This window comes from Leucoraja erinacea, chromosome 12 (assembly GCF_028641065.1).
Source record: "Leucoraja erinacea ecotype New England chromosome 12, Leri_hhj_1, whole genome shotgun sequence".
Classification (NCBI taxonomy): domain Eukaryota; kingdom Metazoa; phylum Chordata; class Chondrichthyes; order Rajiformes; family Rajidae; genus Leucoraja; species Leucoraja erinaceus.
In genome coordinates this window covers 44,301,589-44,327,078 of record NC_073388.1, presented here as the reverse complement: position 1 = coordinate 44,327,078, position 25,490 = coordinate 44,301,589, and the positions used below count along the sequence as shown (strand labels likewise).

Genomic DNA, 25,490 nt, shown 5'->3' with positions numbered 1-25,490 from the left:
GTACATCTTTCCTGCATTGCCTCAATAGAGTGTATATCCACCCTTAAACAATGAAGTACGACCACTTAGATCCGGACAGTTCTCGATACAAGCTTGGTCAAAAACGTCTCCATTTGAATTACTAATCTTTTCTGTCAGATGTAGGTCTAGTGGAGAACAATGGGCAGTTCTTCATCTCCAAAATGGCTTGGGTGTGGCCGACTCTGATGAAGGGCCATCAAATTCAAACTTTAGCTCCATTCCTCTCTTTGTAGAAACTACCCGACGTTGAGTATTTTCGATGTTTTCAAGTTTTACCTCAGATTGTCCGCATCTGCCTGATTTTGCTTCTGGATTGGTTTGGTGGAGGTGAGTTAATCCCGAATGGCTCCAAGAAAGCATGTTTTAAAGGTTTTTGAGACACAGCATGGAAACGGGTCTGAGAAAGGGTCCCCACCCGAAAAGTCACCTATCTATTTTCCCCAGAGATGCTGCCTGACCCACCGTGTTACTCCAGCATTCAGTGTCTATCTATGGCAACAGGCCCTTTGGCCCACCGAGCCCACACTACATATCGATCACTCATTCACACTAGTTGTATGTCTCTCTCTTTCACATCCACTCTCTGCAAACCCTCATGCCTTTGGAATTTGGGAGGAAACGGAGGACCCATAGGAAACCCACATGGTCACGGGGAGAACCAGCAAACTCCACACAGACAGCACCAGAGGTTAGGATTGATCCTGGTCTATGGCACTGTAAGGCAGCAACTCTACCACTGTGCCACACAGTAGTTCACACTATTTGTATGTCTCTCACTCTCACATCCACTCCCATCAAACCCTCACGCCTTTGGGATGTGGGAGGAAACTAGAGCACCCGGAGGCAACCTACGCGGTGACAGGGAGAACATGCAAACTCTATGCAGACAGCATCTGAGGTCAGGATCGAACCTGTGTCTTTGGCACTATGAGGCAGCAGTTCTACCAGCTGAGCCACTGAGCCGCTCAAAATGGTAAATTCTGACCCATTTCTCCCTCTAGGGTTCAACATTGCAATTGAACCACCCCCCCCCACATCCAACAAATGTTGACCGCAAGCAATAGAATCATCACTGTCTAACTGTTATCATGCCCACTTGATGCCCACAGGCAATGAACCTGCATGTTGGCACAGAGACACTCCATTAATACCCTTTACCCAACCGGCATTTAACCGTGACTTAGTAGGAACCCATGTCTTCCCCCTTCCTCAGTGCAGAGATCTTCTTAAATACAAACCTCAGCTTTCAGCTGACGGAATAGCAAACCTTTTTTTGGAAATTCCTACCCTGGGAGCCTTGTGCGTATCATTGGCAATGCAAGGTTTGCAGAGCTGAAAAGTCATAAACCAGCAGCACAAATTGGGGAGGCATTATTTTTGTTTTTAAACGCCAACGTTATTATTTCCTCATTGATGAAGAGAAGCCAAGCAAAAAAGAGATTGCCATGACGATGACTAACCCCTCACCTTTCAACAAGTGCACCATCATCGAAACTGGTTTGGCAAACCCGCGACTACACAAATACTTTCACCAAGACAACACAAGCCGAAAGGCGAATAATGAAGTATTGATGCAATTGTTTGTTAGTTTACATTAAAACATTAAAATCACATATATTATTGCAGTAAGCCTTGTATAATGACAGTGCACGCAAAATGCATTTTGTCGTTCAACTACAATGTGGTTATTTAAGAGAATCTCTTCCTTGCCCGACCTTCATTATAAAGTTTATAGTTGAGAGATACAGACCCTTGAACCTATCGATTCTACGCCGAACACACAATCATCCATTCACACACTAGTTCTATGTTGTCCACTCCCTGCACAGTAGGGGCAATTTACAGAGGCCAATTAACCCTCTTTGAGAAGTAACCCACGCGGTCATAGAGAGAACGTGCACATTCCACACAGACAGCACCCGAGGTCAGGATCGAACCTGGGTCTCTGGCGGTGTGAAACAGTAGCTCTACCAGCACTGTCACTGTGCAAGTCTGGCCACTGTGTTATGATGCAGGCTGTTTGAATGCTTGCAACACAAACCATATCATCATCTCTCAATAATCCCGAAGCAAGCTTGGATTGTCTGGAGCATTGGAGGCTGAGAGGAGACCTGCCAGAGTGTATAAAATGAGAGGCATCGGATAAACCATCAAAACTGTTGGAAATGTCAAAGACAATAGGGATGGCTTTAAGGTGAGATGAGCAAAGTTTCAAGGAGATGTGCGGGACAATTTATTTCCCCCTTCACAGATGGATAGTAGTGGATGCTTGAACTACAATGCCGGGGGTGGTAGGTATTTAAGAGTCTTTTGGATTGGCACATGGGTATGTATTGAAGGGAGGGATATTGATCACGTGCAAGCAGAGGAGACTGGTTAAACTTGGCTTCACCGAAACACGACAGGTCTGTTATCAGGTCTGCATAGAAGCCCAAATTATTGGAGCTGAACTTGAGCCCAAAAATCAGCCGAGTTGTAAGTGAGCGACTGATCTGTCTAGCCGATAAGTGGACTTGAAATCCACTTTAAAATCCACTCTCAAGTTTCTCCCACTCAACCAGATCAATTATAAATATGCTCTGTAGGCAAGTCATTAAGTCAAGAAGCACAGAAACAAGCCCTTTGGCCCAATTCGTCCAAGCCGGCGAAGATGTCCCAACATAGCTAGTCCCATTTGCCGATATTGGGCCCATTTCCCTCTAAACCTTTCATAGAGTCATACAACATATAGCTTTGGCCCAACTTGCCCACAATGACCACCATGCCCCGTCTACACTAGTCCCACCAGACTGTGTTTGGCCTATATCCCTCTAAACCTTTAATGTATGTGTCTAAATGATTCTTGAATGTTGCATTAGTACCTGCCTCTACCACCTCCTCCAGCAGCTTGTTCCATAGACCCATCACATTTTGTGTGAAAAAGATACCCCTCAGGTTGCCATCAAATCTTTCCCACCCTCGCCTAAACTTATCCATGTACAACTTATCCATGTACCTTTCATCGATAGTCATATATCATGGAAACAGGCCCTTTGGCCTAACTTGCCCACACCGGCGAACATGTCCCAACTACACGTCCACCTGCCCATGTTTGTCCCATATCCCTCCAAACCCGTCCTATCCATGCACCTGTCTAACTGCTTCTTATAACTTGGGATTGTCCCTCCTTCAACTACCTCCTCTGGCAGTTCATTCCAGACACCCATCAACCTGTGTGTGAAAAAATTGCCCCTCGGGTTCCTATTAAATCTCCCCCACTCTTCAAATCAATGTCCTCTGGTTCTTGATTCCCCAGCTCTGGATAAAAGACTGTGCATTTACCCTATCTATTCCTCTCATGATCTTATACACCTATATAAGATCACCTCTAATCCTCCTGCATTCCAAGGAATAAAGTCCCAGCCTGCTCAACCTCTCCCTATAGCTCATGCACTCAAGTCCTGGCCATATCCTCATGAATCCTCTCTCCACCCTTTCCAGCTGAATAACATCTTTCCTATAGCAGGGTGACCCAAACTGAACACAATACTCTAAAGGTGGTCCCCACCAATTTCCTATCTACGTATCCAGAGTATCTTTTATCTGCCTCCACTACCTCCTCTGGCATCGCACGTTCCATATACTCATCAGTAGAGCCAGGATTGAGCCAGGATTTTGCCATAAATGCCATAAATACCTTCTCATGCCTTTTTTTGATGATTTCACCATGATAATGCCTTTTTCATGATCGAGTGCCTAAATCAGCCTTTTTTTTGTTGCGGTTTTGCTAAAAGGTCGCGCTATTTTCTCTAGTTGTACCGTTTTCTATATTAACACGTTAATATTAATATTAATGTTATTACAAGAAAATTTCCACCACAGGGGCGAAATCAGGGGCGCCACCGTCGGTCATTCATTTGTTTGTGCCGCTGCCCGCTGGTTCAGTATTCTCCAAGAACTATTTAAGAAAGAACTGCAGATGATGGAAAAATCGAAGGTAGACAAAAAAATGCTGGAGAAACTCAGCGGGTGAGGGAGCATCTGTGGAGAGAAGGAAATAGGCGACGTTTCGGGTCGAGACCCTTCTTAAGAATGATGTTGGGGAGGGGGCGGGGGGGGCGGGAAAATGAAAGGACGAGGCGGAGACAGTAGGACTAGAAGGAGAACTGGGAAGGGGAGGGGGAGGAGGGTGAAGACAAGGTCTATCTAAAACTAGAGAAGTCAATGTTGATACCGCTGGGGTGTAGACTACCCAAGCAAAATACCCAAGCTTGTCTCCTCACTACATTTGCTGCTGGCTCCAGTCACAAATCTGAGTTTGAGTGATTTGTGCAAGGCATTAATTGATGCTGGAATTCCACTGTGAAAATTGGTAAGCAAACCTCTCAGAGGTTTTTTAGAGAAATATACAGAGGAACATAGACCAAGCGAGTCATCATTATGGAAAAATTATGTTGACAGCAACTTCACATTGTTGTGCAGAAAATTAGAGATGAAGTTGCATGCAACAAAATATGGATCTCACTAGACCAGACAACGATGGGGAGTTATGTTGCCAATGTGGTCATCGGTACACTGGAGGCAGGTCAACTGTCAAAGGAGTATTTGTTGACATTGGAAGTATTGAAGGTCAAGAAACTCAACTATTGCTCAGTTGTTTACATCTTCACTTGCTGTAGTTAGGCCAGAAGGCATAAAACACGAGAATGCTCTTCTGTTTGTAACTTAGTTTTATTCCCTAAAATGTTGCATTTGACATGCTTAGCTCAAGGACTTCATAGACTTGCCAAGCACATACGTAGCTTGTTTCCAAATGTCGATCGCCTAGTTTCCAATGTCAAGAAAATCTTCCTCAAGGCACCGTCACGTGCACAGTTGTTCAAGGAAATGGCACCCGAGATTCCACTACCTCCTCAGCCCGTTTTGACTAGGTGTGGTACATGGATCTCTGCTGTACTCTACTATGCTACAAATTTTGAAAAGATAAAAGAAATCTTCAACTGTTTTGAAGAAGAAGAAGAATCTGCTGCAGTCAGGATCATCAGTGAAATCATGCAGAAAAAGTCCCTCCACCGCGCTCTTGTATTTATTGCTTCCAATTTTGCAAACTTCCCACAAGCTATCACTTCCCTTGAGAAATGTGGCGAAACATTAGTGAATAACGTGCAGGTTTTTAACAAAGTAACTGACGATATTTGGAAAGTTCCTGGCGATGGTAAAGACATATTTGAAAAATTTGAGAGAGTGATTTTAGCCAACAAAGATCTTGAAGAAATAGAAAACATAGCTAAAGTTCTCAAAGGTAGTTGTAAAGCACAAGATATCAACATGAATATAGAGTTGGTAGCATGTTTTGGGTATGCAGCAGTGACCTCAGCTAAGTAGAAATAAGTTTTTCACAACTGAAGCATATTCTGTCTGACAGACGGCATAGTTTAACTTGATAATTTGAAAAAAATGCTAGTAATTATGTGCAACCAGGCAACTTTGGTTATTTAATGTAGTATACCTTTATATTGTCATTTTTAACCATATTTTGGTTGTGGAAATACATGTCTTTTTATGCCTTTTTTTGTCAATAAATGTCTTTTTCATGCCTTTTTTGTAATTTTAGTATGCTTTTATTTGCCTGCCTATTTCAGAATTTTTTAGTGCCTAAACATCCTGGCTCCACTCATCAGCCTCTATGAAAATGGTGCCCCTCAGGCCCCTCTGACCTTAATCTCATGTCTTAGGTTTTTGATTCCCCTACCCTTCGTAAAATACTTTTTGCTTTTGATTTTTAGAAAAACTTCCAGCCAGGTTTAATCCAGCGTGGCTTCTATACCTGCGGAACAAAGTGATTGGTATCAGCTTGAAACCCAAGCCTTGGGTAAACTTGCTGATGTCACTGCACAATTTAGTTTAAAGATAAGGCGATCAACAGGCCCTTCGGCAAACCGAGTCCGCAATGACCAGCGATCGCTGGAGACTAGCATTATCCTACACACTAGGGACAATTTACAATCTTTACCGAAGCCAATTAAAATACAAACCTGTACATCTTTAGAGTGTGGGAGGAGACCGGAGCACCCCGAGAAACCCCACGCATTCACAGGGAGAACGTAAAAACTCCTTACAGACAGTACCCAAAATCAGGATCAAACCCGATCGAATCTCTGGCGCTGTTAGGCAACAATTCTACCGCTGCGCTGTCGTGCCGCCCAACTTCCTCTCACCATCTGTGCTTTGCAGAAAACAGTGAATTTTTTTTGTGGGTAATTAATGATCATAAATGCTAGTTTTTAGTCTTTACTGTAGCCAGATTATTTAAAGTGAGAGCAATCTCACGTTTCACAATTCGATCCTGGACATATCATCTGGCCAAATAATGGGGACCTAAGAGAAAAAAAACCTTGGTTCAAGTTCTATTTTCTGTTCTCACTTTCTCTAGGTGTAAATTCTTCTTTCGAAAGTTTTCCACTTAAACTTTGTAAATGTGTGCTTTTCTTAGTCTCTTCAAATCTATAATCTGGTCTGAATCAAGTCATAGAAACATAGAAATTAGGTGCAGGAGTAGGCCACTCGGCCCTTCGAGCCTGCACCGCCATTCAATATGATCATGGCTGATCATCCAACTCAGTATCCCGTACCTGCCTTCTCTCCATACCCCCTAATCCCCTTAGCCACAAGGGCCACATCTAACTCCCTCTTAAATATAGCCAATGAACTGGCCTCAACTACCCTCTGTGGCAGAGAGTTCCAGAGATTCTCCACTCTCTGCGTGAAAAAAGTTCTTCTCATCTCGGTTTTAAAGGATTTCCCCTTTATCCTTAAGCTGTGACCCCTTGTCCTGGACTTCCCTAACATCGGGAACAATCTTCCTGCATCTAGCCTGTCCAATCCCTTAAGAATTTTGTAAGTTTCTATAAGATCCCCTCTCAATCTTCTAAATTCTAGAGAGTATAAACCAAGTCTATCCAGTCTTTCCTCATAAGACAGTCCTGACATCCCAGGAATCAGTCTGGTGAACCGTCTCTGCACTCCCTCCATTTAGATAATAAAGTCCAACTAAAGGGCTGCAGAGATCGATTTCAAAAGAAGATCAAGTGTGTTCTCCCTGGTTAATGTTAGCCAATACGCAAGTAACCTTCAACTAAAACCACTGAGAAGGTTACTTCGCCATTGTCACATTGAAGGGTCTCGACCTGAACCGTCACCTATTCCTTTTCTCCAGAGATGCTGTCTGTCTCGCTGAGTTACTCCATGGTTTTCTATCATTCTCCAGTGTAAACCAGCATCTGCAGTTCCTTCCTACACATTGTGCCTGCTCCATTGCAAAATCTCCTCAAGGTGAAGTTGGCCTCCTTTGCCTTCTCCCCGACTCTCAGTCTGAAGAAGCCTCTCGATCCAAAACATCACCTATTCCTTTTCTCCAGAGATGTTGCCTGACCCACTGAGTGTAGTTTGTTTGTTTGGAGACACAGCGTGGAAATGGGCCCTTCAGTCCACCAAATCCGCACTGACCAGCGATCCTTGGAAATTAACACTATCCTACACACACTAGGGACAATTTACACTTATACTAAGCCAATTAATCTACAAACCTGTACATCTTTGAGTGTGGGAGGAAACACATGCGGTCACGGGGAAAGCATATAAACTCCATACAAACAGCACCCGTATACGGGATTGGACTTAGGTCTTCGACACTGCAAGCGCTGTAAGGCAGCAACTCTAACGCTGCGCCACCATGCTGCCCTTAGTATTCTGTGCTTAAATGTGGTGTAAATCGGCATCTGTAGTTCCTTCAGCCACATTGTACAAGTTTTATCTCTGAAAATGTTTGTATTTCTTATATTAGAGTAGAGGATAAAAGTTCCAATGGTATATTATATTGATTATAAAGTACTTTGGGGTGTCCAAAGGTTATAAAATGAGATGCAGAAACCCAAATATTTCTTTAGGTTAAAGCAGTCATTGACACTAGTTGTGGGATGCCGTACTTTCTTGAGTTTAGTTTTAATTGACTTTATTATTGTCACGTACATAGAGATAGTGAAAAACTTTTTTGTCGTGTGCTATCCTGACAGCGAAATGACATGATACTCTTGAGCAAAGATATTAGAGGAGCCTCTAGTATCTTTGCTCTTGAGGCATTGCTATCTAAATGGCATCAAGTTGGGAAAAGGGGAAGTACAGCGGGATCTGGGGGTCCTTGTACATCAGTCTATGAAAGTCAGCATGCAGGTACAGCAGGCAGTGAAGAAAGCAAATGGCATGTTGGCCTTTATAACTAGAGGAATCGAATATAGGAGCAAAGAGGTCCTTCTGCAGTTGCACAGAGCCCTAGTGAGACCACATCTGGAGTATTGTGTGCAGTGTTGGTCCCCTAATTTGCAGAAGAACATTCTTGCTATTGAGGGAGTGCAGCGTAGGTTTACAAGGTTAATTCCCGGGAGGCTGCACTGTCATATGCTGAGAGAATGGAGCAGCTGGGCTTGTACACTCTGGAGTTTAGAAGGATGCGAGGGCATCTCATTGAAACATGTAAGTTTGTTAAGGGTTTGGACACGTTAGAGGCAGGAAACATGTTCCCGATTTTGGGGGAATCCAGAACCAGGGGCCACAGTTTAAGAATATGGAGTAAGCCATTTAGAATGGAGACGAGGAAACACTTTTTCTCACAGAGAGTGGCGAGTCTGTGGAATTCTCTGCCTCAGAGGGTGGTGGAGGCATGTTCTCTGGATGCTTTCAAGAGAGCTAAATAGGGCTCTTAAAAATAGCGGAGTCAGGGGATATGGGGAGAGGGCAGGAACGGGGTACTGATTGGGGATGGTCAGCCTTGATCACATTGGATGGCTGTGCTGGCTCGAAGGGCCAAATGGCCTACTCCTGCACCTATTGTCTATTGTCATTGCTGTGTGCAATTTTTCTTTACTGTATACTTGCACAACAGAGGTTGCACTTCAAAAGTAATACATTAGTTATAAAGTGCTCTGGGATATGATAATGGACGTCGGAACTACGAGTATCATGTCCAGTATTTATGACTCAACCAGCGTGTCTAAAACAGTTCCTTTGGCCATTTATCTCACTGTATGTTTGATGTTAGCATGCACTAATTGGTTTCCACCTTGCCCAGTTACAACAATGACTATATTTCAAAATACCTCCGCTGTTTGAAAAACAAATAAGGTTGGGCTTGCATTGGTCTGCAAGGGTGTAAAAAAGGGACAATCTTGTGCACATGTTTAGTTATGGTTTAGAGATACAGCATAGAAACAGGCCCTTCGGCCCACCGAGGCCAAAGTTATCCTCAATCCTACTAAAATTTCTGGCCATTGTCACACAGATATTTGTGTGAACCCAACATTTCCTACTTTACGACTACTGCAAAAATAAATTACTTGTTTTAAATTAGAGTTACAACATGGAAAGAGGCCCTTCAGCCCACCGAGTCAATGCAGACCATCGATCACCCATTCCCACTAGTTCTATGTTATCCCACTTTCTCATCCACGCCCTACACACCCTTGGGATTTTTTATTATTGTCATGTGTACTGAAGTACAGTCAAAAGCTTAGTTTTGCACGCTATCTGATCAAATGTAATCAAGAGAGAGTTAGATATAGCTCTTAGGGCTAACGGAATCAAGGGATATGGGGAGAAAGCAGGAACAGGGTACTGATTTTGGATGATCAGCCATGATTATATTGAATTGCGGTGATGGCTCGAAGGGCTGAATGAATGGCCTATTCCTGCACCTATTTACTTTGTTTCTAAATGTGATAATACATAAATACCATCAAACCAAGTTTGAGTACAATAGATTGAACAAAGGGAAAGTTACAGTGTGCTGAAAATAGTTCTTAGCATTGTAGCAGACTAGTTCCAATCCAATGTCTGCAATTGGGTAGAGGTGACTAGGACAGTGCGTTAGCTTTGGAAGGTGTGTTCAGAAGCCTGATAACAAAGGGGAGGAGGCAGTTCCCAAGTCTGGTGATGTGCTCTTGAAAGCTTCTGACGGACGAGAGCGGGGAGAAGTAGTAATGACTAGCGTGGAACCAGTCTTTGATTATTTTGGTTGCTGTGACCACATCCCCTTCACTCACTGCTTTCCAGCTTGTGAAAGCATCGACATCATTGCCTCATGCCCCCTTAGAACATTATACATTTCATTCCTCCAAAATACCAAAGAATATTCCACCAAATACCAAAGAATATAAACACAAAACGCTTGAGTCTGAAGAAGGGTCCCAACCCAAAACATTACCCATTGCTTCTATCCAGAGATGCTGCCTGTCCCGCTGAGTTACTCCAGCATGTTGTGTCTTTCTTCGTTTTAAACCAGCATCTACAGTTCCTTCCTACACCAAAGAATATTATCTCTTTAGCCACTCCTAATAGGAAGTTGCTTCCCATTCGGAATGTACAAACATCCACCCTGCCAATGCACAGTGGTGCATCTGGTAGAGTTGGTAGCCTGACAGAGCCAGTGACTGGAGTTCCATCCTGACCTTAGGTCCGGTCAGTGTGTGGTCTGCACATTCTCCCAGTGACCGTGTGGGTTTCCTCCCACATCCTAAAGACTGGCAGATTTGCAGGCTAATTGGCCTCTATAAAATTGCCCCCAATTTGTGGGGAACAGGCATGAAAATGGGATAACATAGAACTAGTTTCAACAGGGCCAGTTTTTATGCCGTATCTCTAAAGTAAAACCAATGAATTTATTTTTGCAGTCATTGTTTTGAAGTAGATAATGTTGCAGTTCACAAATATCTGAGGGATATTGGCCAGTGGTTTGGAATTATAGTAGGATTGAGGATATTTTGGGCAGAACTGCAGGAATAATAATCTTTCCCCCCAGAAACTGTCCCTGCAGTAATTAATAATATCCATCAGTACTGTGAAAGGAAAGCTTTTGAATGGCTCGTACACTCTGTCACTGGTTCTCATAATATCATCGATCACTTCAGCTCGAGTTTGGTTTTAGTTTCGAGATACAGCACAGAAACAGGCCCTTTGGCCCACTGAGCGCACGCCGGCCAGCGATCCCCGCATATTTTGGTATTTTGTTGGTTCACATGCTTGATCAATGGTGTTTTATCATTAATATTTTATTACAGAGTGCTGAATATAGTTCTCAGCATTGTAGCCCACTAGTTCCAATCCAATGTCTGCAATGGGGTAGAGGTGACTAGGACAGTATGCTAGCTTTGGAAAGTTGGTTCATTATTGTTAATGTTTAGTGTTTTCTGAGTCACTGTATGTCATGTTGTTACTTGACGGCGGAGCATTAAGGCAAATTCCTTGTATGTGAATACTTGGCCAATAAACTTACTTACACTATCCTACACACACTAGGGACAATTTACAATTTTACCGAAGCCAATTAACCTACAAACCTGTACATCTTTGGAGTGTGGGAGGAAACCAGAGATCGCAGAGAAAACCCATGCAGGTCATGCGAAGAAAGTGCAAACGCTGTACAGATCCTGTGCAGTCAGGATCAAACCCGGCTCCCTGGCACTGTAAGGCAGCGGCACTACTGCTGTGCCACCAGCTATAAGATAATAAAGACACAAAATGCTGGAGTGACTCAGCAGGTCAGGCAGCATCTCTTGAGATTGGCCTTCAGTCACCTCCAGGACACTAATGTGTTTTTTCTATGGGATGTTCAGCAGGTATTGTTCTCATGTTGTGCCAACTATCCAGATCCTGGCCAACTTTCATCCTTTAACCATTAACAGGTTAACTCACATTAATTGCCGTTTGTTAAAGAACTTGCTGTGCACACAACAGATGCCACATATGCCAACAAGAAAGCAGCAAGACCACGTAACAAAGTTAATTCATAATTGTGAAGCTATCCAGGAATAGTTGATTCCTTTTCTCCAGAAATGCCGCATGACCCGCGGAGTTACTCCGGCATTTTGTGTCTATGGTTTAGCTTAGATTAATGATAGTGCATTGAAATACTGAGTCCATGCTGACCGTCGATCACCCATTCACACTAATTCTATGTTATCCCACTTTCTCTCTACACATTTGGGATAATTTACAGAGGGCCAATTATCCTCCAAGCCTGCACGTCTTTGGGATGTGGAAGGAAACCAGAGCACCTGGAGGAAACCCGCAATGAACTAACTCCATACAAACAGCACCCTGCGGTCAGGATCAAACCCGGGTCTCTAGCGCTGAGGCAGCAGCTCAGCCAAACAAGAGTGAGTTTGCCTCCATTTCATTTTGACACACTGAAATGGAAAATTAACCAAACTCATGTGTGACATTCATGGGAGTTCAGATTCCCAAGGCATGAATACAATCAATAATAACATAAAATGCATGTCTTGATTCTTGGTTTCTTGGTCCTCCAAAATATTCCAAATGGAATTTAAACTGGAGGTGGTGTCAAATGGGAAGACAATCACAGAAGCGTTTGAGTCTGATGTTCGATTTGGTCCACATGTGCACATCTTTAGAAAACAATTCATTAAACATTTTTGAAACACACACACAAACATACACTAAGTTATTATAATTATTTTATCGTGATACACACTTACAGTAATATTATAATTACCAAGTGACACACACACACACACACACAGTTATTATAGAAACCTAGAAAAATAGGTGCAGGAGTAGGCCATTTGGCCCTTTGAACCAGCACCGCCATTCGATATGATCATGGCTGATCATCTAAAATCAGTACCTCGTTCCTGTTTTTTCCCCATATCCCTTGATTGCTTTGGCCCTAAGAGCCAAATCCAACTCTTGAAAACAACCAGTGAATTAGCCTCCACTGCCTTCTGTGGTAGAGAATTCCACAGATTCCCAGCTCTCTGGGTGAAGAAGTTTCTCCTCATCTCAGTCCTAAATGGTCAGCTCTTATTCTTAAACTGTGACTCCTGGTTCCGGACTCCCCCAACATCAGGAACATTTTTACCTGCATCTAGTCTGTCCAATCCTTTACAATTGTATGTTTCTACAAGATCCCCTCTCATCCTTCTAAATTCCAATGAATACAAGCCCAGTCGACCCATTCTTTCATCATTACCAATAGTGACACACACACACAATTGTCATTACTAATAGTCACACACACACACATACAATGTTAAATTATGAATTTAACATAAATGAAACAAGAAATGGGAAGTGGTTTTCCAAACTATTTTGGTGTGGTCATCTTAATGAATAATTCAAGAACTTTTCTGGTGTCAAACCAATACATCAAAATTTAAAATATATATATATTAGGGAACTGTTTTGGAAACTTATGGGGAGTGCAACTCAAGTGAAAGTTCAGGGGAAGCATTAATACAATCCATTATACTGCTTTCATCAGACGGAAATGTCAAATGAATGCTTGTTCCAGTCACAGGGAGGAGACAGGGAGGGAGGAGGGCGTCTCAGTGGCGTAGCGGTAGAGTTGATGCCTCACAGCGGCAGAAAACCAGATTCGATCCCGACTACGGGTGCCGTCTGTACGGAGTTTGTACGATCTCCCTGTGACCGCGTGGTTTTTCTCCTGGGTGCTCCAGTTTTCTCCCACACTCCAAAGACGTACAGATTTGTACGTTGATTGGCTTTGGTAAATATTGTAAATTGTCCCAAGTGTGTAGGATAGTGAACTGGGTGATTGCTGATTGGTGTGGACTCAGTGGGCTGAAGGGCCTGTTTCCGCACTGTATCTCTAAACTAAACTAAACTTGGGGAGGGAATAGGGAGTGGACAATGAGGAATAAAGAGTGAAGTTTAACCATTTTTCCAGGACAGCATCTCAAAAATGGCTTTAGACTTCTTACAGGCGGTTATCAATGTTTGAAACATTCATAAATTTACTTTAAAAAGCACAAGTGTGTTTTGAACGACTTAAGCACACGTGGAAGGTAGTTGCAGGTAGATTATACTGGGAGCTCCATAAGGTGTCTGAGAAACTCGCAGGCAACACTTGACCTCAAAACAGTAGGAACAACACGTGCAGTTTACATCACAAACTCTGATGGCGATACGCCAGCTCTAGAGTTGCCACACAAGTGTAGAGGGGTTCTGCAAGTCGTCTCAACGAAAACAGAAATCGCCCAGCGCTTGCAAGAAAGACTTCTCCACACAAAGGAATTTAGGATTCATGCCAAGCTCCGCGTTTTACCTGGTGCAATGAAACGTGTCAGTTACAAGATTCTTATTAAGACAACTGCAAAATCCGCCTGTGGCAGTTTCCCTGATAGGGTACAGCCATGTTGTAGAGGCAATACCAATGCAGAAGCCGGCGCAGTGTGCAGCAGGTAGCGTCTGTGCCTCAGCTCCTGTGACCTTAATATTCGGTGCTTACAACGTGGAGTTTGCTCAGTCACATTGGTCTCCTCCCACATCCCAAAGATGAGTTAAAGTTGATGAAAGATAACATGGGGGAAGACTTGGCACATCTCAAATAGGGCAGCACAGTGGAGCAGCAGTAGAGCCAAAGCCAACCTTACAGCGTCAGAGACCCGAGTTCCATCCAGACTACGGGTGCTGTCCGCATGGAGGTTGTACGCCCTCTCCCAGTGACCACATGGGTTTCCTCCGGGTGCCCCGGTCAAGATGTACAGGTTTGTAGGTTAATTGGCTTCTGCAAATTATCCCTGGTGTGTAGGATAGAACTGGGGTGTGAGTGATCACTGGTCGGCACGGACTTGGCGGGCTGAAGTCTACCGCTGCGTCACTGCGCCGCCCTATTCCATTCATTGAAGATCATCGTGAATGGGATTTACAATAATCCAGTGATCGCCCTGTTAAAATCACAAACATTAGACTATCAAAACTCCAGATGATTATTTAATTAGTGCTACAGTGGGAATCAAACACTTCTCCTTGCCTCCACAGCCCACACCACTGGTTATTAATCCAGTGCCTTAACCACTGTGACCTACATCATGTCTACAAATATCCCTCTTGTAGTTTCTGTAGACATTTTAAACATCCACACACAAGCCAAATACAAGATCATGCCAGGTAAGTCAATCTATCCAGGCAGTGGCAATGACAAGATCAATTCCATTGAACAGTACAGCACAGGAACAGGCTCTTCAGCCCAGAGTCTGTGCTGAACATTATATCAAATTAAACTAATTGTGTCTGCCTGCATGTCTCGCTTCATTCCCTGCATATTGATCTGCCCATCTAAAAGCCACTTGAATGTTATATCTGCTTCTACTACCACCCTTGGCACCATATCATGAGAGACCCCTTCCACCCCTGCAACGGACTGTTCCAGCTGCTACGGTCAGGCAAACGCCTCCGTTGCAATACGGTGAGAACGGAGAGGTTGAGAAGGAGTTTCTTCCCAGAGTCCATTCGGACCGTAAACGCCTATCTCACCAGGGACTAACTCTACTGAACGTTTTTCCTTCCATTATTTATTATGTAAAAGAATATGTGTGTTATGATTGTGTTTATAGTTTGTTTGGTTGTTTGTCTTTTGCACAAAGGTCCGCGAGCATTGCCACTTTCATTTCACTGCACATCTCGTATGTGTATGTGACAAATAAACTTGACTTGACTAGTATTTTTTAAAGTGGAATTTGACAGGTTCTTGATTGGTAAGGGTGTCAAGGGTTATGGGGACTCGATGGCCTGAATGGCCTAATTCTTTTCCTATGACTTATGAACTTACCCCACTGCCCACACTACTCTGGGATGACCCTGGTGGCCTTAATGCCCACCATACCCAAGCATCGAGGAAATCCTCAGCCTATGGCTGTGAAACATCAAGCTCCCAAAAATGCCAAAAAAAAAAAAAAATCAACAAAGACTTCTGATCAGAGTAAAAGGTGCCTATTTTGGCACCAGACAGAAAACACCTTGAATATCATAATCATTTCTACATCCAGTGTGAGCAAACTAAACTGCGCCAGCAGCGAGCAGAACCTCAGTGCCAAAATCTATTCCCATGTAGCTCACTCCATATTTACACAGAGCACTGCAAGTGTGCAGCATGTCTGATGTAAATTCCACACCCATCATTGTATGATGAGTGATCCTTAGCTTGGACACACACACACATATATATATATATAAATATACACATATATACAAACACACACACACATACATATATACATACATACAGATATATATGCACATGTTAGTTTCATGCTGTAAATTGTTTCTTAGTGATAAGGGTTTTCAGTAACATTTTATTAAATATCTGTAGCAACTTTCATAGCTTTTAATAATCTCAAAATTGTAGAGGCGGCACAGTGGCGTAGCAGTAGAGTTGCTGCCTCACAGCGCCAGAGACCTGGGTATGTTGGATGCTGGCTGTACGTGCTCCCTGGACCCGCATGGATTTTCTCCGGGTGCTCCGGTTTCCTTCCACATGCCAAAGAAGTGCAGGTTTGCAGATTAATTGCCTTCTATAAATTGTCCTGAGTGTGTAGAATAGAACTAGTGTATGGGGGAAACAAGCTAGTGGCCGCGAATTGATGGGCCGAATGGCCCGTTTCCACTCTGTATCTCCAAAGTTAAACTAAACCAAACTCAGAGAATGGAGATGAAGCAAAATGCAGAATAGATCATTGTTCGCTGGGTTCCTTGATCTTCACCCCCTTTGACCTATTTTAACACCTTAAACTTCCTTATCTATGTATCTCCCTCTCCCCCGACATCAGTCTGAAGAAGGGTCTTGACCCGAATCATCACCCATTCCTTCCCTACATAGACACCGCTCGTCCCACTGAGTTACTCCAGCATTTTGTGTCTAACTTCGGTTTAAACCAGTATCTGCAGTTCCTTCCTATACTTATCTATTTAGTATTGCATTGACATGTGGATACAAAGCCCTATCAAATACCTTAATATGCCAGAAGCTGAAGGTGCCAACTGGTCACTAAACAAAGTCATTATTACGGCTCGGCAAATTAACACAAAAATCATAAAGCAAAGAGTTACAATTCCCATATCAAGTCACATGTTTAACTATTCAAAATTATGTTAAAGTTAAAGCTTAAATTAAACATGTAACTGATCAAGATCGTTCAGCCTTTGGAGGTTAATTGGCCTATGTAAAATCACACCTATCGTCTAGGAGGTGTCATTGTGTCATACAGCACGGAACAGGCCCTTTGGCCCAACTCGTCCCTGTTGACCAAGATGTCTCATCTGTCTGCATTTGGCCTATACCTCTCCAAACCTGGATGAGAAATCGGAAATTGAACTAGAGTGAATGGGTGATCGGTGGTCAGAATGGAATGATGTGCTGAAGAAAGTGTATGCGCACTGCCTCTCCAAACTAAACTCAATTCCTGCCTAAACTAAACTCAATTACTGCCCTTAGATTAGATTATAACATTCATTGTTCTCTGATCCCACCAGAATTGTAGTCTGGAAATTGCAATAACATTTAGTTTGCATCTGGGCAGATCAGTGTATTTTCTCCACATTTTAAATCCTCTCGTCCATTTGACGGCAAAGGAACATTTGCCCATCAATACATCCAGATACCAACAAGCATGGAACCGTGTAAGAAGGAACTACAGATGCTGGTTTAAACCAAAGATAGATACAAAAAGCTGGAGTAACTCAGCGGATCAGACAGCATCTCTGGAGAAAAGGAATAGGTGACGTTTCGGGTCGAGAACCTTCTTCAGGCTGAGAATCGGGTGGATAGGAAACAAGAGATATAGACGGTGATGTAGAGGGGTATAGAACAAATAAATGAAACAGGTCATTGTTAGCTGTTTGTTAAGTGAGAACGAGTATAGACTGAGACTCCCTCCTTCCCGTCCCAGCTCTCCGATTAAGCCTACTGTCTCCGCCTCTTCCTTTCTTTCACCCCCCCCACCCGACATCAGTCTGAAGAAGGGTCTCAACCCGAAACGTCGCCTATTCTTTCTCTCCATAGATGCTGCCCCACCCGCTGAGTTTCTCCAGCATATTTTGTCTAGCTTCGATTTTTCCAGCATCTGCAGTTCTTTCTTAAACATGAGACTCAACAAGACGACTTTGAAGCCGATACGACTTGGGTGGGGGAAGAATAGAGGGAGAGGGAATGCAGGGGTTACTTGAAGTTGGAGACATTAATGTTCATATCACGGGAAACAGACCTGCTTCCTTAACTGAGCCCTTGCGATCTGTAGTCTCCTGGCCGTGTAGAAGATGAAATAGCCGACCGTGGCGGCAGTCACCACGAAGAAGGAAATGGAGACAAAGAAGATGGAGTACTGGTTCATCCACGGTCCGTGCTGCCGCCCAACCTCGATCACCATGTAAACCTGGATCCCGTTCTTCACCAGCGCCAGAATCTCACGCCCTTTAATGTTGCCAATCATTACAGCCACCGTTTTACCAGTCCCTGCGAAAGAGGAGGTAGAGTAAGCATTGCACACCTTTCAATGTGAAAGGATCAATAGAGGCAGCAGCAAATTCTCATGTTATCGTGACATCATTTAAGATTTCATGTTGATGGATAACACTGACAAAGAGCACAAAGGCCTCAAGTGGGTCTAATCACATCGTTATCGACATGCAGGTAGCCCAGGGTCACGATCAATTGACATGGACAGTCTTACACCCCACCCCCCCACTTATCGACACCCCCTACATAAGAGCAAGCCCTGGATTCATGGATACACCCCGACATACAAATGCTGGTTAGCACACAACAAGAAAATGTCACTGTGCCTCGGGACACATGACACTAAACTAAATTAATTGCCCAAATGAACGAGAGATTTTTGGGAGAGTGGCGGAAAGCGGAGTTGCTGCGTCATGGCAGCAGTGGCCTGGGTTCAATCGGTTCAACAGGTGCTGTCAGTGTGGAATTTGTACATTCTCCATGTGGGTTTTCACCAAGCGCTCCGATTTCCCACAAACATTGAATTCTCCAATTTTAGGTAACCTCAGGGCCGGATTTACGTATAAGCTCGACAAGCTAAAGCTTAGGGCCTCGAGATCTAGGGGGGGCCTCGCAGAGCTGGATTTACCACTAGGCTTCATAGGCTGAAGCCCAGGGCCTCGAAATCTAGGCGGCCTCCGGCCAAGGCAGGGACACCTGCCGTTCAACTCTGGGTGGGACCCCCTCTCACTCTCCGTCTGTCAATATCCATCTCCACCTCCATCTCAATCTGGTGGACCATCTTCCTCTAGTCGTGCGGGTGGGGGATTGGGAGGGGCCTCACAAGTGGAACAGCTTAGGGCCTCTCTTCATCTAAATCCGGCCCTGGGTAACCTCTAACAATCTCCCCTCCTCCTCCACAACCCTCAATTATTTCCCGAGCCCCCCAATCCCCTGTGCACTCTCACGACTCACACCCATGTTTTCCCTCCCCCTTCCTCCCACTGCCTCCACAATCTGCAACTCTTCAATCCTTCTGTTGCACACCATCTTGATTTAATTTCTTGCTTCTGTTCCAACTATCAACCCTCCCCCCACTGACCTATGTTCGCATATTACCCGCCAAGCTTTATCCTGCCTCCCCTTGCTCCCAGTTTTCTTCTTCCCCACACCCCCATCCCCCCCCACCATCCCGACCCCTCTACAATCAATCTAAAGAAAGGTCCAGACCCAAAACGTCACCTATCCATGTTCTCCAGAGATGCAGCCTGACCCACTGAGTGACTCCAGAACATTGTGTCCTTTTACATAAACTGCACTACTTTGCATGTTTTAATGCCTCTGAGATGCAGTGATTGTAAGTGATTCCACCACCTCTTCTTGCAGAATGATCCAGATGTCAACAATTCTCTTTTGCTACGTGCCTATAATAGGGGAAATTTACACCAGTCACATAATCTGCCCATGTCCCTGAGATGTGACATGAAATCGGAGCAGCTGTCAAAGCCTCACACAGCTAATAAAGTGCTAACTCCGAACAACACTGTGTTCAGCATCGGTCACCATGTTAAAGGAAGGTTGCTGTAAAGAGTAAGAAGGAACTACACACGCTGGTTTAAACCGACGAGAACCGAAGAAGGCTGTTGTTAAGTTGGAAAGGTTGCAGAGAAAGTGGCAAAGCAGATGTAAAGGACAACCTTCCAGCTTGTATTTTTCACGTTCTTCAACGAGAGCAGCTGAATGAAACCAAATATTTGAATACACGGGTTATCAGCTTTGCTTGGTAGGGATGGGGTTTCCGTACCAGGTTTCATGGTATGGTATCTTGCTTCATCTTGATCTAAATTCCACAGAAGGTCAGATGCACCTTGGTTCCTGTTACATTTACGTGCAGCCGTCCTGCTCTGTATCGTTTGGCTAGGCTTTCTTAACGACACTGAGCATGGAAGTCCATGAATGAGTGAATGGATAGGAAGGAACTGCAGATACGAGAGGAGTCCAACGGTACTGAGGCAGAGGCAGCTGGGGAGCCGAGATAACGGCCGGCAAAGTCGGCCTCGGGAGTCGGCTATGGGAACGGTTCTGCCGGCTCTGGCCGGGCCAGAGTTCCAGCCCCAGCCTCAAGGTGTAAATTCAACCCGCCGATCGGCGTGGAAGTCCCGATGAGATTGAGGTCGGCCGCCTCGCTCAGCCAAGACACCACATTTCGGGGGGGACTACCAGGGGGAGGTTTCAAGTGCACTCTGGTGATTTTGTCCAGATTAAAGAAGATGCCGGAAAATTGAAGGCGGACCCGTGGAGAAAAAGTCCAATGCCTCCAATGAAGTTAGGTTGAAAGATCGAGACTACTCCTAACATGGGAGGACCATTCAGTCATATAGAAACATAGAAACATAGAAATTAGGTGCAGGAGTAGGCCATTCGGCCCTTCGAGCCTGCACCGCCATTCAATATGATCATGGCTGATCATCCAACTCAGTATCCCGTACCTGCCTTCTCTCCATACCCCCTGATCCCCTTAGCCACAAGGGCCACATCTAACTCCCTCTTAAATATAGCCAATGAACTGGCCTCAGCTACCCTCTGTGGCAGAGAGTTCCAGAGATTCACCACTCTCTGTGTGAAAAAAGTTCTTCTCATCTCGGTTTTAAAGGATTTCCCCCTTATCCTTAAGCTGTGACCCCTTGTCCTGGACTTCCCTAACATCAGGAACAATCTTCCTGCATCTAGCCTGTCCAACCCCTTAAGAATTTTGTAAGTTTCTATAAGATCCCCTCTCAATCTTCTAAATTCTAGAGAGTATAAACCATATGAAAGCAGAGAGGAAAACGTTGTTTCTAAGGCTGGTGATACTTGCTTTCAAGCTTTTGTACCTTCTGCCCTATGGTAAAGGGAAGGAGGAGGAATGATTCGGGTATAAACAGATCCTTGATTATGTTTATGAAGGAACTGCAGATGCCGGTTTCAACCAAAGATGGACACAAAATGCTGAAGTAACTCAGCCTGTCCCGCCGAGTTACTCCAGCATTTTGTGTGTAGTATCCTTGGTTATTTCGGCTGCTTTCCCAAGTCAGAGTGAAGTGTAGATGGAGTCGATGGTGGGTCGTCAGGTCTGTGTGATGGGCTACTGCAGCAAAGTCTGTACATTAAAGGCGCAAAGCTGTAATCCCTCTTTCAATATTAGACCAAGCTCCTCCTCAATTTCTATGTGAAGTCCAGTCCTGCCTTTGAGCATCCAGTGCAGAGGAGGGGGGGGGGGGGAGATCAATCTGGGGACCCACCACACACCCAACATCAGTTTATCCCTAGTAATGGTCAAGGCAGCCATTCACAGCAAGACAGAGTATCCATTCTCACTGCCTTCCCCTCTTCCAAAGTTACATTCACGCCCAAATGGCACCCACAAAAAATGTCAATAACATTATTTGTTGTCTGAAGTCCCGACCCGAAACGTTGCCCATCTTTTTTTCTCCAGAGATGCCGCCTGACCCACTGAGTTACTCCCACTTTTTGTCTATCTTTGGTAAACCAGCATCAGCAATTCATTGTTCCTTCATTTAAAACCATTTGGGCAGGTACATGGACATGAAAGGTACAGAGGAAATGTGAAAATAAATAACTGCAGATGCTGGTTTATACAAAGGATAGGCAAAGTGCTGGAGTAACTGAGCGGGTCAGGCAGTATCTCTGGAGAAAAAGGATGGGTGATGTTTCAGGTCGGCACCCTTCTTCAGACACAATAACATCATTGAGATATCAATATCATTTATTGGCTGAAGAAGCGTCCGGACACAAAACATGGGGAATATGGGTCTAATGATATTTTAGATGGGTAGCATGGACGTGTTGGGTCGAAGGGCCTGTTTCCAAGCTGTTTGATATAGACATTCACAGGTACAAGCCCTTAAGTGGTTGCTGATGCCTGGTTCCGCAGCACCTTAACCACCAAGAGAGAAAACAAACACAAGATATGCCTTCCATTGGTAGACAAAAATGCTGGAGAAACTCAGCGGGTGAGGCAGTATCTATGGAGCGAATATGGATGCTGCATCACCCGCTGAGTTTCTGCAGCATTTTTGTCTACCTTCGATTTTCCAGCTTCTGCAGTTCCTTCTTAAACAATTTGCTTCATTGTTTTTCATTGGTTATTTTTAACCTATTTCGCAAGACAATGGTAAAATGTTGCCAAACAAGCAAAACTAGCAAAACTAGTTTGTAATGTCCAGTTTCGACATAGAACTCCTCCGCTCTAGGGCATTGGGACTGGTTTGCTTACTTGAGAATTTAACAAGTCCCGAGTTAAATATTCACACCATTGTGCCTTTTCATTTGGTGTCGACCTTGCAAAATATGAGCAAATGTTCTTTCAAATTCTTTGCGAATATCGTCACTGTATGTCACAAAACTCAAACAGTCTCAACACTCCTCTCTTTATCAGACACTTTTTTTGTCATCCTTTCACCTCTACCTGTTGTCACTTGCTGTAACTCAGCGGTCAGGCAGAATCTCTGGAGAACACGGATGGGAGACCTTTAGGGCTGTGACCCTTGTTCAGACAGAAGGCAGACACAAAAAGGTTCAGAAGGATCAGAAAAGCTGGAGTAACTCAGCAGGTCAGGCAGCATCTCAGGAGAAAAGGAATAGGTAACCTTTCGGGTCGAGATGCTTCTTCATACCTTAAGAAGGATTCCGAACCTTAATGTCACCAATCCATGTTATCCAGAGATGCTGCCTGTGTCTGAATTACTCCAGCATTTGTGTTTGTGTCTGACTGAAGAAGGGTCCCAACCCAAAACGTCGCCTGTCCATTCTCTCCACCGATACTGCTTGATCTGCTGTTCCTGCAGCTATCTGTGCATTTCCTGCATTCAAGATTCAGATTAACAACAGAAAGTTTAAAGCATAACTCTGAAAATGTCCAGAGTCTGACCAGAAAGCTAATGTTAGAAATTGGGGCAGGCCATTCGGCCCATTGTCCCTGTTTCACCATTCAATATGATCATGACTCATTTTTTACTTTGGTACCACTTCTCTGCACTAACTCCAAATCCCTTAATACTAGATAGATACAGAACATTTGCAAAAAGTTGTCCCTCAGATTTTCATTAATTCCTCCCCCTTTCACCTTAAACCTATGCCCTCTATTTCTTGATACCCTACCCTCCCCCCCACCCCCCCAATTGGTGCCTGATCAGCCGAGTTCCTCCACATTCCAAAGACGTACATGTTTGTAGGTCAATTGGCTTTGATAAAATTGTGAATTGCCCCTAGGGTTCAGGATAGTGCTAGTGTATGGGGGTGATCGCTGGTTGGTGTGGACTTGATGGGCCGAAGGGCCTGTTTTCATGCTGTATCTCTGAACTCAAAAGAGTAAAGAAATACAAAACAAAATATGCTGGAAACACTCAGCAGGTCAGGCAGCAGCTGGAGTGAAAGAAACATTTAACCTTCCAGCCTATTCATGGAATTAATAGGTACAAGTTAATAGAATGAGTGCCGCTCTTAACTTTGGTGTTGTGTAGGAAGGAACTGAAAATGCTGGTTTAAACTGAAGATAGACGCAAAAAGCTGGAGTAACTCAGCGGGATAGGCAACATACCTGGAGAGAAGGAATGGGTGACGTTTCGGGTCGAGTCTGAAGAAACATCACCCATTCCTTCTCTCCAGAGATGCGGCCTGTCCCGCTGAGTTACTCCAGCTTTTTGTGCTCAACTTTGCCGTTCACAGGTATGGCAGTCACCTTAATGGAATGCCTTTATCCCCAACTGCGGTCTCAAGTCTCACTTTTTCCACGCGGGATATCATCTGACCAAGCTTATAAAAGTTACAAAGTGTAACCAGAGACGCCAAGTACAAAATGAAGACGTTAATCTGTTGGCACGAGAAGCGGACCATGGAAAAGTGAAGTGGTATTGCATCTACAGTTCTTAGCTCCAAGGACGGCCATCGGCCAAGCAGGTTTGCTTCAGTGCAAACAATGGCAGTGCACTGGCAGGGAGCCCAGGTGTCAGAGATACCCTTTATACTCAGAGAGACAAAAGCAGGTTTCGGTACAGAGCCAGCATCTTTGTCAGTGTGTAGGCCGCTCAAATTTCCTGGAATGTGCTCAGCATTGTGTTCCACCTGTACCTGCTGAATCAACATGGCGGATCAAAGATCCTGTGTTCCAATTAGACTTTCACCTTTTGGCGGGGCAAAAAAAAAAAAAGCTATTTCTTGCGACCAGGCCAACAAACCCACAATAAACGGCATCTCTTCCCACGGCGGGCATCGATGGTCACAGGTTCTACTACAGTCGACTTCCTGCCCCAAGAGCAGGGAGTTGGCCGGCCCAAGATCAGAGTAGAGTCATAGAATCATAGAGTGATGCAGGGTGGAAACAGGCCCTTCAGCCCAACTTGCCCAATACCGACCAACATGTCCCAGCTACACTAGTCCCACCTGCCTGCGTTTGGTCCAAATCCCTCCAAAAATGTCCTATCCATGTACCCGTCTAACTGTTTCTTACAGTTGGGATAGTCCCAGCCTCATCTACCTCCTCAGTCTGAAGAAGGGTTTCGGCCCGAAACGTTGCCTATTTCCTTCGCTCCATAGATGCTGCTGCACCCGCTGAGTTTCTCCAGCTTTTTTGTGTAACCTACCTCCTCAGGCAGCTTGTTCCATACACCCACCACCTTTTGTGTGAAAATGTTACCCCTCAGATTCCTATTAAATCTTTTCCCTTTCACCTTGAATCTATGTCCTCTGGTCCTCGATTCCCCAACTCTGGGCAAAAGATGATGTGCATCAACCCAATTTAATCTTCTCATGGTTGCAGATATTGCATGCCCTAATGTAACCTTCCATCTACCAATAGCCCTCCCGCTATCGATAAGGTATAAGACAACGATAGATACTCTCCACTTCTTCCAGCAGATTGTTTGTTGCTCCAGATTCCAGCATCTGCAGGTTCTTGCACCTCCACAAGACAGTTTAGTTCAATGTTCAATTCAATGAGGATGAATTTCCTTAGGCAGGGTGGTGCATCTATGGAATTCAATGCCAAAGACGGCTGTGGAGGCCAAGTCATTGGGTATTTTTAAAGGGGAGATTGATAGGTTCTTGATTAGGAGGGGCGTCAAAGGTGATGGGGAGAAGGCAGGAGGAGAGAAAGATAGATCAGCCATGACTGAATGGCGGGGCTGAC

The 25,490-nt window shown here is 44.4% G+C and overlaps 1 protein-coding gene across 3 annotated transcripts in view; it reads right to left on the bottom strand.

The window, feature by feature from the left end:
• LOC129702297 (E3 ubiquitin-protein ligase RNF128) overlaps window positions 1–25,490 on the bottom strand; it is a 116,336-nt gene that overhangs the window by 22,912 nt on the left and 67,934 nt on the right. For all 3 annotated transcript variants that reach the window (XM_055644022.1, XM_055644023.1, XM_055644021.1), the window contains exon 2: window positions 18,075–18,322. In XM_055644022.1, coding sequence (XP_055499997.1) covers window positions 18,075–18,322 — 248 coding nt within the window. The remainder of the gene's footprint in view (window positions 1–18,074; window positions 18,323–25,490) is intronic.